Below are 17390 nucleotides of genomic sequence, written 5' to 3'. Positions count from 1 at the left end.
CACACAGAGCACTCTGTTCTTCTGCCCTCAAGGGAAACGTCCTTTTTACCAGATCAGAACCAGCGTGGGGAAGGGGATACCCAACTGCAGCCCCCTCTAACCTTTCTGACTCAGTACACACCTATCAGAGTGGCTAAAATAAAAGAGTGACAACACAGGTGTGGACAGGGATGTGGGGAAACTGGATCAAGCACACATTGCTGACAGGAACGGAAACTGTTACAGCCACTCTGGATAAGAGTTGGGCAATTTCTTATAAAACTAAACATGTAACTACCATACAACTCAGCAACTGCTCTCCTGGGCATTTATCCCATGAAATGAAAACCTATAACCACACAAAGACCTGCCTGAGAATGTTCACGGCACCTCTGTGACAGCCCCAAACTGGAATCAGCCCAGCCGTCCTTTAAAAGGTGAGCGTTAAAACAAGCTGTGGGCGACTTCCCTGATGGTCCAGTGGTTAAGACTCCGTGCTCCCAAGGGCCCGGGTTCAATCCCTGGTCAGGGAACTAGATCCCGCAGGCCACAACGAAGATCTCACGTGCCACAGCTAATACCAGGCGCAGCCAAATAAAGAAATAAATATTAAGAAACAAAACAAAACAAGCTGTGGGACATCAATGCCTTGGAAAAGTGTCCAGCAACAGGAAGAGGCTAACTGGGGACACACAGCTGGGAATTATGATATGCGAGAAAAGGCAACCCCAAAGTTCGTATTCTGTATTCCTTTTGTAACACATTTTGAAATGACACAGTTTTGGAAATGAAGGGCAGTTAGTGGTTTTCAGGGGTTAGGGGCTGGGGTAGGTGGGCAGGAAGGTGGTGGGTGTGGTCATGAAAGAACAACGTGAGGGATCCTTGTGGAGCTGGAGCTGTTCAGTATCTTGACTGTGGTTGTGGAGACACGAACCTACACAGGGGATAAAACTGCATAGAACGTGACACACACACGAGTACACAAGTAAAACTGGGGAAGCCCGAGTAAGGCGCATGGATTGTATCAATGTCGACATCTTGGTCGTTGATATTCATTATGGACTGATCCCTGCCAATTCACATGTTGAAGCCCAAACCCCCAATACCTCAGAGTGACTGTATTTGGAGATGGGGTCTTGAAAGAGGTGATTAAGGTAAAATGAGGTCATATGAGTCCAATATGATGGTGTCCTAATAAGAGATGAGGATACAGACACATCCGAGGGACGACCACGTCAGGACACAGGGAGAGGACAGCTGTATACAAGCCAAGGAGAGAGGCCATAGAAGAAACCAGTCCTGCCCTGATCCTAGACTTCTAACCTCTAGAACTATGAGGAAATAAACTTCTGTTGTATAAGCCACTCACTCTGTGGTACTTTGTTATGGCAGCCCTAGCAAACTAACACAGATATATTATACTATAGTTCCATAAAGTGTTACAACTGGAAGAAACTGGACAAAGTGTATTTCTCTGTAATATACTTCTCATAACCACCTGGGAGTCTGCAATCATCAATACTAATTTCAATTTAAAAAAGAATTAAAAAACAAAAACAAAACCAAGAATGACACATCCCAGCTTCTGTGCTTCAGTCCAAAAGCCAGTAAGTGAGACCAAGTACAGAAAGCATTTACTTATGGGGCAAAGGGAGACCAATGTGGAGGTCAGTGCTGAGTGAGACAGGGCATTTACCTGCAGGGTAAAGGGATTAATCAAATAGTTAAGTAAATCTATTGAAGATGAGGAAACCAGGTTTTTCATTGCTAGAGGCAAGAGTTACAAATATGGAAAGGGAGAAAACTAGAATTATCCCTGTGATGTTGGAATTGCAGATAAGAGTTTGAATTCATGGTTTTCAGTAGGGAGATATATAAATAAATATACCTGAAACCATGTGCATGTGAGCATAATAAATATATGTATACACTCCCTAGCTCTATGCACTAACTGCACCTGGACATAGTGATGCCCCAGGAGCCGTGAGCACTCCTAGTGCCCAGATCTTGGTCTCTAAATACCATTTGGAACTAAAAGTCACCAAGGGCTCCTTGGAGAAATGACTTCTTCCAGGACTGGGGCAGGGAAGTACGAGATGAACCTGGAATATCGTGAGGCACCAGAAAGTGAGGAAGTGCGCAAAGAATGACGAGGACCTGTCAGGAGGACCCAGAAGTCCCCCTGAGGGGGCTCTTATTGGCCAAATCTGGGACAATCTGAGCATGAAAATAAATACTGATGGTAACATATTAATAACCCATTGAATAAAACAGGAATCTATGATAGTAACATAATGATGAATAAATAAATGGAGGGCTTTCCTGGTGGCGCAGTGGTTAAGAATCTGCCTGCCAATGCAGGGGACACAGGTTCGAGCCCTGGTCCGGGAAGATCCCACATGCCATGGAGCAACTAAGCCCGTGCGCAACAACTACTGAGCCTGCACTCTAGAGCCCGTGAGCCACAACTACTGAGCCCATGTGCCACAACTACTGAGCCTGTGCTCTAGAGCCCAAGCTCCTCAACAAGAGAAGCCACCGCAATGAGAAGCCTGTGCACCACAACGAAGAGTAGCCCCGCTCGCTGCAACAAGAGAAAGCCCATGCGCAGCAACGAAGACCCAATGCAGCCAAGAATAAATAAATAAAATAAATAAATAAATGGAGAGAAGAAAAAGCTCTTCCTTACACTAGAACACCAATTAACAAATACAGGGCTTCCGGGAACATGGCGGAAAAGTAAGACGCGGAGATCACCTTCCTCCCCACAGATACATCAGAAATACATCTACACGTGGAACAACTCCTACAGAACACCTACTGAACGCTGGCAGAAGACCTCAGACCTCCCAAAAGGCAAGAAACACCCCACGTACCTGGGTAGGGCAAAAGAAAAAAGAATAAACAGAGACAAAAGAATAGGGACAGGACCTGCACCAGTGGGAGGGAGCTGTGAAGGAGGAAAGGTCTCCACACACTAGGAAGCCCCTTCGCGGGCAGAGATTGCGGGAGGCGGAGCGGGGAGCTTCGGAGCCGCGGAGCAGAGCACAGCAACGGGGGTGCGGAGGGCAAAGCGGAGAGATTCCCGCACAGAGGATCGGCGCCGACCGGCACTCACCAGCCCGAGAGGCTCGTGTGCTCACCCGCCTGGGCGGGCGGGGCTGGGAGCTGAGGCTCGGGCTTCGGTTGGAGCGCAGGGAGAGGACGGGGGTTGGCGGCGTGAACACAGCCTGAAGGGGTTAGTGTGCCACGGCTAGCCGGGAGGGAGTCCGGGGAAAAGGCTGCACCTGCCGAAGAGGCAAGAGACTTTTTCTTCCCTCTGTGTTTCCTGGTGCGCGAGGAGAGGGGTTTAAGAGCGCTGCCTAAAGGAGCTCCAGAGACGGGCGCGAGCCGCGGGTAAAAGCGCGGACCCCAGAGACGGGCATGAGACGCTAAGGCTGCTACTGCCGCCACCAAGAAGCCTGTGTGCGAGCACAGGTCACTATCCACACCCCGCTTCCGGGGAGCCTGTGCAGCCCGCCACTGCCAGGGTCCCGGGATCCAGGGACAACTTCCCCGGGAGAACGCACGGCGGGCCTCAGGCTGGTGCAACGTCACGCCGGCCTCTGCCGCCGCAGGCTCGCCTCGCACTCCGTGCCCCTCCCACCCCCGGCCTGAGTGCGCCAGAGCCCCCAAATCAGCGGCTCCTTTAACCCCGTCCTGTCTGAGTGAAGAACAGATGCCCTCTGGCGACCTACACGCAGAGGCGGGGCCAAATCCAAAGCTGAGCCCCTGGGAGCTGAGAGAACAAAGAAAAGAAAGGGAATCTCTCCCAGCAGCCTCAGAAGCAGCGGATTAAAGCTCCACAATCAACTTGATGTACCCTGCATCTGTGGAATACATGAATAGACAACGAATCATCCCAAATTAAGGAGGTGGACTTTGAGAGCAAGATTTATGATTTTTTCCACTTTTCCTCTTTTTGTGAGTGTGTATGTGTATGCTTCTGTATGAGATTTTGTCTGTATAGCTTTGCTTCCACCATTTGTCCTAGGGTTCTATCCGTCTTTTAAAAAATTTTTTTTTCTCTTAATAATTATTTTTTTATTTTAATAACTATTATATTTTATCTTTATTTTATTTTACTTTATCTTCTTTCTTACTTTTTTTCCTTCCTACCCTCCTTCCTTCCTTCCTCCCTCCCTCCCTCCTTTCTTTCTTTCTACTTCTACGAATTCTTTCTTTCTACTTTTTCTCCCTTTTATTCTGAGCTGTATGGATGAAAGGCTCTCGGTGCTGCAGCCAGGAGTCAGTGCTGTGCCTCTGAGGTGGGAGAGCCAACTTCAGGATACTTGTCCACAAGAGACCTCCCAGCTCCACATAATATCAAACGGCGAAAATCTCCCAGAGATCTCCATCTCAACACCAGCACCCAGCTTCACTCAACGACCAGCAAGCTACAGTGCTGGACAACCTATGCCAACCATATAGCAAAACAGGAACACAACCCCACCCACTAGCAGAGAGGCTGCCTAAAATCATAATAAGTCCACAGACACCCCAAAACACACCACCAGACGTGGACCTGCCCACTAGAGAGACAAGATCTAGCCTCATACACCACAACACAGGCACTAGTCCCCTCCACCATCCACCAGAACACAGACACTGAACCAACCTTAGCCACTGGGGACAGACACCAAAAACAATAGGAACTACGAACCTGCAGCCTGCAAAAAGGAGACCCCAAACACAGTAAGATAAGCAAAATGAGAAGACACAGAAACACACAGCAGATGCAGGAGCAAGGTAAAAATCCACCAGACCTAACAAGTGAAGAGGAAATAGGCAGTCCACCTGAAAAAGAATTCAGAATAATGATAGTAAAGATGATCCAAAATCTTGGAAATAGAATAGAGAAAATGCAAGAAACATTTAACAAGGACCTAGAAGAATTAAAGATGAAACAAACAATGATGAACAACACAATAAATGAAATTAAAAATACTCTAGATGGGATCAATAGCAGAATAAGTGAGGCAGAAGAAGGAATAAGTGACCTGGAAGATAAAATAGTAGAAATAACTACTGCAGAGCAGAATAAATAAAAAAGAATGAAAAGAACTGAGGACAGTCCCAGAGACCTCTGGGACAACATTAAACGCACCAACATTCGAATTATAGGGGTTCCAGAAGAAGAAGAGAAAAAGAAAGGGACTGAGAAAATATTTGAAGAGATTATAGTTGAAAACTTCCCTAATATGGGAAAGGAAAGAGTTAATCAAGTCCAGGAAGCACAGAGAGTCCCGTACAGGATAAATCCAAGGAGAAATACACCAAGACACATATTAATCAAACTGTCAAAAATTAAATACAAAGAAAACATATTAAAAGCAGCAAGGGAAAAACAACAAATAACACACAAGGGAATCCCCATAAGGTTAACAGCTGATCTTTCAGCAGAAACTCTGCAAGCTAGAAGGGACTGGCAGGACATATTTAAAGTGATGAAGGAGAAAAACCTGCAACCAAGGTTACTCTACCCAGCAAGGATCTCATTCAGATTTGATGGAGAAATTAAAACCTTTACAGACAAGCAAAAGCTGAGAGAGTTCAGCACCACGGAACCAGCTTTACAACAACTGCTAAAGGAACTTCTCTAGCCAAGAAACACAAGAGAAAGAAAAGACCTACAATAACGAACCAAAACAATTAAGAAAATGGGAATAGGAACATACATATCGATAATTACCGTAAATGTAAATGGACTAAATGCTCCCACCAAAAGACACAGATTGGCTGAATGGATTCAAAAACAAGACCCATATATTTGCTGTCTACAAGAGACCCACTTCAGACCTAGAGACAGATACAGACTGAAAGTAAGGGGATGGAAAAAGATATTTCATGTAAATGGAAACCAAAAGAAAGCTGGAGTAGCAATTCTCATATCAGACAAAATAGACTTTAAAATAAGGACTATCAGAAGAGACAAAGAAGGACACTACATAATGATTAAGGGATCGATCCAAGAAGAAGATATAACAATTGTAAATATTTATGCACCCAACATAGGAGCACCTCAATACATAAGGCAAATACTAACAGCCATAAAAGGGGAAATCGACAGTAACACATTCATAGTAGGGGACTTTAACACCCCACTTTCACCAATGGACAGATCATCCAAAATGAAAATAAATAAGGAAACACAAGCTTTAAATGATACATTAAACAAGATGGACTTAATTGATATTTATAGGACATTCCATCCAAAAACAACAGAATACATATTTTTCTCTAGTGCTCATGGAACATTCTCTAGGATAGATCATATCTTGGGTCACAAATCAAGCCTTGGTAAATTTAAGAAAATTGAAATTGTATCAAGTATCTTTTCCGACTGCAATGCTATGAGACTAGATATCAATTACAGGAAAAGATCTGTGAAAAATACAAACACATGGGGGCTAAACAATACACTACTTAATAATGAAGTGATCACTGAAGAAATCAAAGAGGAAATAAAAAAATACCTAGAAACAAATGACAATGGAGACACGACAACCCCAAATCTATGGGATGGAGCAAAAGCAGTTCTAAGAGGGAAGTTTATAGCAATACAAGCCCACCTTAAGAAGCAGGAAACATCTCGAATAAACAACCTAACCTTGCACCTCAAGCAATTAGAGAAAGAAGAACAAAAAAACCCCAGAGTTAGCAGAAGGAAAGAAATCATAAAAATCAGATCAGAAATAAATGAAAAAGAAATGAAGGAAACAATAGCAAAGATCAATAAAACTAAAAGCTGGTTCTTTGAGAAGATTAACAAAATTGATAAACCATTAGCCAGACTCATCAAGAAAATAAGGGAGAAGACTCAAATCAATAGAATCAGAAATGAAAAAGGAGAAGTAACAACTGACACTGCAGAAATACAAAAAATCATGAGGGATTACTACAAGCAACTCTATGCCAATAAAATGGACAATCTGGAAGAAATGGACAAATTCTTAGAAATGCACAAACTGCCAAGACTGAATCAGGAAGAAATAGAAAATATGAACAGACCAATCACAAACACTGAAATTGAAACTGTGATTAAAAATCTTCCAACAAACAAAAGCCCAGGACCAGATGGCTTCACAGGCGAATTCTATCAAACATTTAGAGAAGAGCTAACACCTATTCTTCTCAAACTCTTCCAAAATATAGCAGAGGGAGGAACACTCCCAAACTCATTCTACGAGGCCACCATCACCTTGATACCAAAACCAGACAAGGATGTCACAAAGAAAGAAAACTACAGGCCAATATCACTGATGAACATAGATGCAAAAATCCTCAACAAAATACTAGCAAACAGAATCCAACAGCACATTAAAAGGATCATACACCATGATCAAGTGGGGTTTATTCCAGGAATGCAAGGATTCTTCAATATACGCAAATCTATCAATGTGATTAACCATATTAACAAATTGAAGGAGAAAAACCATATGATCATCTCAATAGATGCAGAGAAAGCTTTTGACAAAATTCAACACCCATTTATGATAAAAACCCTGCAGAAAGTAGGTGTAGAGGGAACTTTCCTCAATATAATAAAGGCCGTATATGACAAGCCCACAGCCAACATCATCCTCAATGGCGAAAAACTGAAAGCATTTCCACTAAGGTCAGGAACAAGACAAGGTTGCCCACTCTCACCACTCTTATTCAACATAGTTTTGGAAGTTTTAGCCACAGCAATCAGAGAAGAAAAGGAAATAAAAGGAATCCAAATCGGAAAAGAAGAAGTAAAGCTGTCACTGTTTGCAGATGACATGATACTATACATAGAGAATCCTAAAGATGCTACCAGAAAACTACTAGAGCTAATCAATGAATTTGGTAAAGTAGCAGGATACAAAATTAATGCACAGAAATCTCTGGCATTCCTATACACTAATGATGAAAAATCGGAAAGTGAAATCAAGAAAACACTCCCATTTACCACTGCAACAAAAAGAATAAAATATCTAGGAATAAACCTACCTAAGGGGACAAAAGACCTGTATGCAGAAAATTATGACACTGATGAAAGAAATTAAAGATGATACAAATGGAGAGATATACCATGTTCTTGGATTGGAAGAATCAACATTGTGAAAATGACTCTACTACCCAAAGCAATCTACAGATTCAATGCAATCCCTATCAAACTACCACTGGCATTTTTCATAGAACTAAAACAAAAACTTTCAAAGTGTGTATGGAAACACAGAGGACCCCGAATAGCCAAAGCAATCTTGAGAAGGAAAAATGGAGCTGGAGGAATCAGGCTCTGACTTCAGACTATATTACAAAGCTACAGTAATCAAGACAGTATGGTACTGGCACAAAAACAGAAAGATAGATCAATGGAACAGGATAGAAAGCCCCGAGATAAAAACCCATGCACATATGGTCACCTTATCTTTGATAAAGGTGGCAGGAATATACAGTGGAGAAAGGACAGCCTCTTCAATAAGTGGTGCTGGGAAAATTGGACAGGTACATGTAAAAGTATGAGATTAGATCACTCCCTAACACCATACACAAAAATAAGCTCAAAATGGATTAAAGACCTAAATGTAAGGCCAGAAACTATCAAACTCTTAGAGGAAAACATAGGCAGAACACTCTATGACATAAATCACAGCAAGATCCTTCTTGACCCATCTCCTAGAGTAATGGAGATAAAAACAAAAATAAACAAATGGGACCTAATGAAACTTCAAAGCTTTTGCACAGCAAAGGAAACCATAAACAAGACCAAAAGACAACCCTCAGAATGGGAGAAAATATTTGCAAATGAATCAACTGACAAAGGATTAATCTCTAAAATTTACAGGCAGCTCATGCAGCTCAATAACAAAAAAATAAACAACCCAATCCAAAAATGGGCAGAAGACCTAAATAGACATTTCTCCAAAGAAGATATACAGACTGCCAACAAACACATGAAAGAATGCTCAACATCATTAATCATTAGAGAAATGCAAATCAAAACTACAATGAGATATCATCTCACACCAGTCAGAATGGCCATCATCAAAAAATCTAGAAACAATAAATGCTGGAGAGGGTGTGGAGAAAAGGGAACACTCTTGCACTGCTGGTGGGAATGTGAATTGGTTCAGCCACTATGGAGAACAGTATGGAGGTTCCTTAAAAAACTACAAATAGAACTACCATATGACCCAGCAATCCCACTACTGGGTATATACCCTGAGAAAACCATAATTCAAAAAGAGTCATGTACCAAAATGTTCATTGCAGCTCTATTTACAATAGCCCGGAGATGGAAACATCCTAAGTGTCCATCGACAGATGAATGGATAAAGAAGATGTGGCACATATATACAATGGAATATTACTCAGCCATAAAAAGAAACGAAATTGAGCTATTTGTAATGAGGTGGATAGACCTAGAGTCTGTCATACAGAGTGAAGTAAGTCAGAAAGAGAAAGACAAATACCACATGCTAACACATATATATGGAATTTAAGAAAAAAAAATGTCATGAAGAACCTAGGGGTAAGACAGGAATAAAGACACAGACCTACTGGAGAACGGACTTGAGGATATGGGGAGGGGGAAGGGTAAGCTGTGACAAAGCGAGAGAGAGTCATGGACATATATACACTACCAAACGTAAGGTAGATAGCTAGTGGGAAGCAGCCGCATAGCACAGGGAGATCAGCTCGGTGCTTTGTGACCGCCTGGAGGGGTGGGATAGGGAGGGTGGGAGTGAGGGCAAGAGGGAAGAGATATGGGAATATATGTATATGTATAACTGATTCACTTTGTTATAAAGCAGAAACTAACACACCATTGTAAAACAATTATACTCCAATAAAGATGTAAAAAAAGAACACAAAACAAACAAACAAAAAAATATAAAAAGAAGCTGGGATTAGTCACCAACTGGCCACCATCACAGTAATAACTGACTCCACCAAGAAACAGAGGATGCTAAAACCAGGGGGTGACAGTTTGATGAAGAACAAGATATTCACATCATATCAAAGCATTTCGCCATAAAATATTCAGTAATTACCAAGGGGAAAGTAACTTTGTGGAGAAGCCTGACCAACATCACCTGACCAAGAATCTAAGTTGACGTCACTAATGTTTGTGTCCCCAGACTAGATGGGATGAGAAGGACACAGCATCACTTTGGGGATATTCACACATAATCTGAATCCAATCACAGGGAAGCACCAGATACACCGAAACAACAACCACTTGTAATCTTCAAAAGCGCCAGGTCCTAACAACAAGGACAGGTGGACTGAAGCCACACGAGGTCCTGGGCTGGCTGATGGGGCAGTTTCATAGTCACACTGATTTCCTAATTTGGGGTGGGAGAGGGCTGATGGGTCAGCAACTCACTCTCCAATCTTTCATAACAAAGTTCTGTGCTTCCTTGTTGTAAGCTTGGAATTATTTCAAAATAATGGAAAAGGGAGGGTGGCATCCGCTTCATGCCAGGTGTAAATACTTTACCTGTGTGCAGAGCTCTTCCATCTCAGAGCAGGCCTTTTCCTTCTCTCTCTTTAAAACCTCAACTTCCTTCCTGTTCAGGAAGCAAAGTTAACAGTATCACTGACCACTCATCGCTCACGGTCACCTTGGCGGCTTGGATTTGTACACCTGCTCCTGGTACCCTACAGCCACTGCTCTGTCACTGTCCTACGCTATTGCTGCTGCTGGTCCAATGGGATCCCAGCTTCGGAACCAGAGGAACCCTGACAGCACTGTAAGAACAAACCCTCCATGACGCTCCCCAATCACACACGTTAATCTCACTCTAGCACATGCGACTGCTCCTCACACCCAGCAGCATAAACACCAACACAGGCTTACATTCACTGACATCTGAGGTCAAAGGGGTCCCAGCACCAAACTCAGGGAAAAATGGTTCCTGGAGGGAAAAGGCTTGCAGATTTCAGAACTGCTGTAACGTAACAGAGATCGTTTATTGACCATCCACTTTGGATCCCAGGCTTTCATCATCAGGCACTTTAATCAAATCAACACCGCATTCTCGGCAGTTTAGAGCTGAGCTCATCTTGAACGTCATTCAAAAAAAAGCCAAACAAACCATCCTTGGATGAGGCTCTGATGGTGAAAGCAGAAATCCACTGACAGGCAATCCCGAGCCTCCTCCGCAACACACACACACACACACACACACACACACACACACACCTCCTGCCTCAGTGCTCAGACCCCTGACCCCTGACTCTGACTCACTGAAATCGACAGACCAGGAATGAACCTTGGAGAAAAGCGCAGCTGAAACCATTATCAGAACAAGAACAGATTCTACTCGCCCAGAAAGGCTGCAAGAGTATCTCTCGCCCCTACGAGAATGCTCGATGCCTCCCCCGAGCCCTGAGCACGATGTGGAGTATTTCTGCAGGGTGAGCAGTGCTTGCAGAGCAGCGTCAGAGGCACACGGGCCTGTGCTGGAGCTGGTGGCGGTGGTGCTGACCTGGCACCTCCTACTTCTGCGAACGAGGAGCTCAGGAAGGAAGGTGGCTGCTGACATCTGCAAGGAGGCCCGAGCCCCGCTGTGCCTGGCAAGGCTGGTCAGAGGGCAGCACGGCTCTCCTGGAGTGCGGGTTATCTGTGAACACGTCCCACTTTCTACAGCAATGCCTTCTAAGCTTACTCTACGAAGAACAAACCCTGTCAGGGACCGGGGTCGGGGTGGGACCATTGAGATGGCCCTTACCTCTGTGCAGCCTCTGTCCTTTCTGCAGCTTCAAGCTCTTGCTGGATCCTTGTCAGCTCATTTTTCAAAAGCGTGTTTTCTTCAGAAAGCCTATCCAACTTGATTCTGCATGAGAAATTTAAGAAAGGATCAAGAGTGGGAACTCCAGGAGCTGGTCACCCCCACGCACTCCAGCCTTGCAGTGACCCTGCAGCCACACTTCCCCTTCCCTAGATGAGAGCACAGGACACCACTTCCTTCGCTTTCCTGTATCCCGTGTTAACCTGCTCTGGTTTGCATCTCCCTAGAGATAAGCTATAGAAGACAAAGCTTTCTTAGCTTCTAAAACGGCCACACAATCAACAACTCCCTGGTGTATTCAGCACCTTGGTTCTTCGTGTTCACAGCTGGCCTGTTCCTGCATCTTATAACCTCCACTGAAACGTGAGTGTGCCCATGGCTGGCACCAGTGCAAGATGCTGGGTGAGTCCTCGCGAGGTCATTGCAAGGAGAGTGGCCACCCCCTCCACCCAGGGGACTCCAGCACAAAGCTGAGGAACACAAGGACTGGGGAGGCCAGATCCCAAGGGAAGAGTGCCGCCATCCTACACCCTGAGGTCAGTACCAGGAGGAGCCTGGGACAATGCCCGTGTCAGTGGACAGAGGGCGACCTGATGCAACATGGAGCCTTCAGGGGGAAAAGCAAGTACCGACAGTGGCTGCCGGGACCAAGTCTTCCCGGAGGCCCCCCTGGCTTCCAATGCTCTTAGAGTCTCCCTGGGAAGATAACCCCATCTATGTGTGACACACGAGCAACTGACCAGTAAAGATCATGGGGAGGCAGTCTGAAACCCACACCTGCTGCCCAGAGAGTCTATCCTTAATGCATGTTGGTCTTGCGGACATTTATTCCCCTAAACAGGTCTCTACCTGGCATTAGCTTCTTTTCACTCTAAAAGTACTCAAAGCCACATGACCTCATATGTTTCTGTATTATTCTTATAAAGTCAAGCATAAGTATCTCCTTCACAAGCATAAGTACCACTTCCTTTTTCCTCATGAGGAACTGGAGAGAAAAATAAAGACACAGAAGTCAACGGAATTTTAAAAACAGCAAAGGGTCTCAAGCAGAGGAGTGACACAAATGAGGTCTGTGTTTTGAACCGTCATTCCGGCTCCACGATGGAAAACAAATTGATTCAAGGCACATGTGTGTGTGTATGTGGTTGGCAGGGGATTCTGCCTCCAGCTTCCTGGACCTCAAATAAGATGGCAGTTGCTCTACCCCAGCTGCCCACACTCACCAAATAACCAGAGCAAAGCTGATCATCTAGTGTGTGATGTCCTCACAGAAGGTAATGGAAACCTCCAGGGGTCCCCAAACAAAAAAAACCCGGAAGCTGAAACCAAAGCCATGAGCACTAAGCAACACAAAAATGGGGTTACCCTGAGGCCAGCACCTACACCAGTGTGGAGAAACCACACCGTGGATACATGCACTGGGCCAGTCCCCTGGACGAGGTTAAAGTGGTCTCAGATTAAGAGGCTCTCAACTCTTGGCAAAAGCAAAACACATCCTTTCTGCAGGGAGCACCCTCTACTACAGCTCCCAGGATTCCCAGAGATAAACAGCATGTAAGCATGAGCTCACAATTAAAGATCACCACAATATATGTTGAAAAGGACCACCTATGAGAGTCAGAAGAAGCCAGAACAACAGAATTAGATCCTGTAGGAACCTCAGATACTGGAATTATCAGACACAAACTAAGGATAAATATTATGAAATGTTTACTTAACTAAAAGATGGAAATTTTAAAAGGGACAAGCAACAGGAAGCTATCAAAAATGATCAGACAGGACTAACTAAACAGAATTTTGGAAAATAAAAAGTCAATGTCAAAAGAAAAACTCACTGGAAGAACGTGCCATAGACAAAAGAAGTCAGAAGTAATGAAAGAGAGGTTAAGAAATGGAGGAAGATGGATGCTCAGCATCACTAATCATTAGAGAAATGCAAATCAAAACTACAATGAGGTATCACCTCACACCAGTCAGAATGGCCATCATCAAAAAGTCTACAAATAATAAATGCTGGAGAGGGTGTGGAGAAAAGGGAACCCTCTTGCACTGTTGGTGGGAATGTAAATTGATACAGCCACTATGGAGAACAGTATGTAGGTTCCTTAAAAAACTAAAAATAGAACTACCATATGACCCAGCAGTCCCACTACTGGCATATACCCTGAGAAAACCATAATTCAAAGAGTCATGTACCACAATGTTCATTGCAGCTCTATTTACAATAGCCAGGACACGGAAGCAACCTAAGTGTCCATCGACAGATGAATGGATAAAGAAGATGTGGCACATATATACAATGGAATATTACTCAGCCATGAAAAGAAACGAAATTGAGCTATTTGTAGTGAGGGGGATGGAGCTAGAGTCTGTCATACAGACTGAAGTAAGTCAGAAAGAGAAAAACAAATACCACATGCTAACACATATATATGGAATCTAAAAAAAAAAAATGGTTATGAAGAACCTAGGGGCAGGATGGGAAAAAAGACATAGGCCTTCTAGAGAATGGACTTGAGGACACAGGGAGGGGGAAGTGTAAGCTGGAACAAAGTGATAGAGTGGCATGGACATATATACACTACCAAATGTAAAATCGATAGCTAGTGGGAAGCAGCCGCATAGCACAGGGAGATCAGCTCGGTGCTTTGTGACCACCTAGGGGGGTGGGATAGGGAGGGAGGGTGGGAGGGAGATGCAAGAGGGAAGAGATATGGGTACATATGTATATGTATAACTGATTCACTTTGTTATAAAGCAGAAACTAACACACCATTGTGAAGCAATTATACTCCAATAAAGATGTTAAATAAATAAACAAATAGATAGATAGACAGATAGATAGAAAGAAATGGAGGAAAAGTGAAAAGACATCATACATCCAGTTATAGAGGACAGTGAGGGGAGAAGCAATATTTTACGAATAATGGCTGAGAGATTTTCATAGGACACAAATCTATATATTCAATAGACAATGTTTTCTAAGTAGGATAAGTAAAAAGAAAACCACACCTATATCCTACAACCCAACAATTCCATTCTTATGTACACCAGCACCCAGAACAAAAAATGGGGTTCCCCAGAGCCCCCAAGGGTTGCCACTATCCTGACTTGGAAAAGTGACCCCTGGGGGACTTGTGCTGGGGACACAGATATGTCCAATTCATCAACAATTCTTCCAACTGCACACACGTGTGTATTTTTCTTGTGCGTATAACACTTTAATAAAAAGTTAAAGTGAAAGAATACACACCTAAACATACCAAAGAAAACCCATAGAAGATGGAGAAGTTAATAGCAGCCAGAGGATACAACTCAGATCACCATTCTCAGGTTCTAGGGTTCAGTCCCACTGACCCAGACTAATGGCCTTTCCTGTTATTTTGGGGCTTTTAGGCCTTTTATCCACCTCCCCAAGGACCATGAGATGACAGACGATGGAGACCGTGTTGCCCTTGCTACCTACCAGGCGAGTCAGAGGCAGGAGGTAAAGTGAGTCAAAATTCTACAAAGCAAAGGGCTTCAGGGCCTAAGCTCTAGTTAATACGTATTTTTGAAGTCAGAATCTTTGGGAATTCCCTGGTGGTCCAGTGATTAAGACTCCATCCACTGGAGGGGCATGGGTTTGATCCCTGGTCGGGGAACTAAGATCCTGCATGCCACATGCGCAAAAAACTGAAAAGTCAGAATCTTTGTAAAATAGCCTGTTCTTTCAGGGCTCATGTGTCTGCACCAACAAGAACCACTCAGGTAACAGCCATTGTGATTCTGAGCCGTTTGCCCAAATCCAATTTCAAATTCGGATTCTGAGTAAGAAACCCTGGACGCGAAATCCCAAAAGGATGCAGTGCCGGACCTGACCCGCTGCAGCGCCTCCTCCAGCTGGTCCCTCTCCTGGGCCAGCTGCCGTGCGTGGCCCCGCTCCAGCTCCACGGCCCGCTGCAGCCGGTCCCGCAGGCCTCGGACAGCCTCCTGCGACTCCTGGTGCAGCGTCGCCAGCTCGGCCTTCTGACCCTGCAGCACGCCAACCTCGAGCTTGAAGGCCCGCTCCAGCTCCTTTCTCTCCTCCGCAAAGGCCCTTTTCAATACCTCCATCTCCCTTTCATAGTAATTCACCTGGGAATAGAAGCGTGAGTGATGTCAGCCAGGGGCCCCTAAACATGATCTGCCTGACGATACAAGGCTGCCCGGCACAGCATCCAAAGGGCGGGGGGCCCGGCCTTAACAAGGTGCTGGGGCCTGTGAAAGGCTCCCCAGGGCCCGTGTGGCTGCCTGCTCTGTCACGTCCTGTAACCTTCACTGCGGCCTAGGGGGGCAGGCCTGGCAGGTGCAGAAAGGCTGCTGGGGGCCGAGCTGGGCTGGGTGCCTGGCAGCAGCAGCAGCAGAAGCGCAGAGGGGGGACAATACCTACCGCGAGGCCGCAGTGGCTTTGAACCCCCTGGAGACCTGGCGGGCAAGGCCACAGCAGGAGCCCAGGGGCAGGACCGCTAGTAAGAGGTGGCCCCGCCTCGCTGGCAGTGACACCTTACGAGATGTTGGTACCGTCCCTCAACAAAACCCACCGCAGTTGGGTCACGGAGCTGGAGGCATGTTCACCCAAGAAGACAGGCCTGGCCAGGGTGGCCCGGGAGCCCCCCACGCAGGGCAGTCCCAGGGTGCTTCAGCTGGAACAGAGTTGGGAGCTGTCACTCCCCAGCACAGAGTAAGCAGGGAGGTCTGGCCTCAGTGCAGCCCTCATGACTCTGGGATACCACGACCCTGCTCCCTCCCATTAGTAGTTATACCTTCTGTCCTGCCTGCTTCCAAAGCGGGTGTGAGGCAGAACATCCATGTCATGCACATTTCCCTGCAAACTTCTGTCCCCCCGAGCATGCTCACTATGGGGCAGACGTGTGCGCAGAAGCGTCCCAGCAGCACGAAGCTCCCTGACCCCTCCGGCCTCCCTCAGCCCCCCTGACCTTGGTCTCCAGCTGGATCTCGAGGTCTTTGTAACGTTCCTTCACCTGCTCCAACATTATCTCCGTCTCTAAACTCACTGGGACGGAATCACCCACAAACGTGACAATGCCTGCAACAAGAAGACGCTTCCGTTTACGTCTTGCCCAGGACGCTGCGGGGTCTGATCCGACCTCCAAGCCGACATCTGGACGAAGCACAGCCTTCCGCGGGCACTTTCTGCAAGAGGAATGCAATGCTGGCAGTAAGAGGACGTGGGCCATGGACCGTCTGTTGCGCTGAGTTCTCAAAGCTGTGGCATTTTTACAGACCAGCATTTCGAGTCTTTGCCAGAACGCAGATCACTCAAAGGTATGAATGGCGAGGAGGCTCCCTGCCAGATTTGTCAGGCCTTTGAATTGCCTGAAAGATGCCACATGGGGTACATGTCCTGCCCCCTTGACTGTGGCAGGCACACACAGCGATGGGGACAACGGGAAAAAGTGACCATAGCACAGACAGTGCTTTAGGATGAGCCACGACGAAGCTCTGTCTTCATTATTTCGCCTTCCTCCTTTTCTCAGAGGCCCTCCCTACTTTCTATTACATCACACAAATCATGGGGGTGGGGCTCTTAACAAAAAAGTCAGGCAAACTAAGCACTTGTGG

The 17390-nt window shown here is 45.4% G+C and overlaps 1 protein-coding gene across 1 annotated transcript in view; it reads right to left on the bottom strand.

Annotated features, from left to right (window-relative positions):
• Window positions 1-17390, bottom strand: part of NINL (ninein like) — a 70457-nt gene that overhangs the window by 10162 nt on the left and 42905 nt on the right. The window contains exons 15-18 of the mRNA XM_007451440.1: window positions 16745-16854; window positions 15643-15902; window positions 11727-11831; window positions 10493-10562 (exon numbers count right to left, since the gene is read on the bottom strand). Coding sequence (XP_007451502.1) covers window positions 10493-10562; window positions 11727-11831; window positions 15643-15902; window positions 16745-16854 — 545 coding nt within the window. The remainder of the gene's footprint in view (window positions 1-10492; window positions 10563-11726; window positions 11832-15642; window positions 15903-16744; window positions 16855-17390) is intronic.

The sequence above is a fragment of the Lipotes vexillifer genome, unplaced genomic scaffold, assembly GCF_000442215.2.
Source record: "Lipotes vexillifer unplaced genomic scaffold, Lipotes_vexillifer_v1.1 scaffold670, whole genome shotgun sequence".
Classification (NCBI taxonomy): domain Eukaryota; kingdom Metazoa; phylum Chordata; class Mammalia; order Artiodactyla; family Lipotidae; genus Lipotes; species Lipotes vexillifer.
This window is presented reverse-complemented; position numbering and strand designations above follow the sequence as displayed.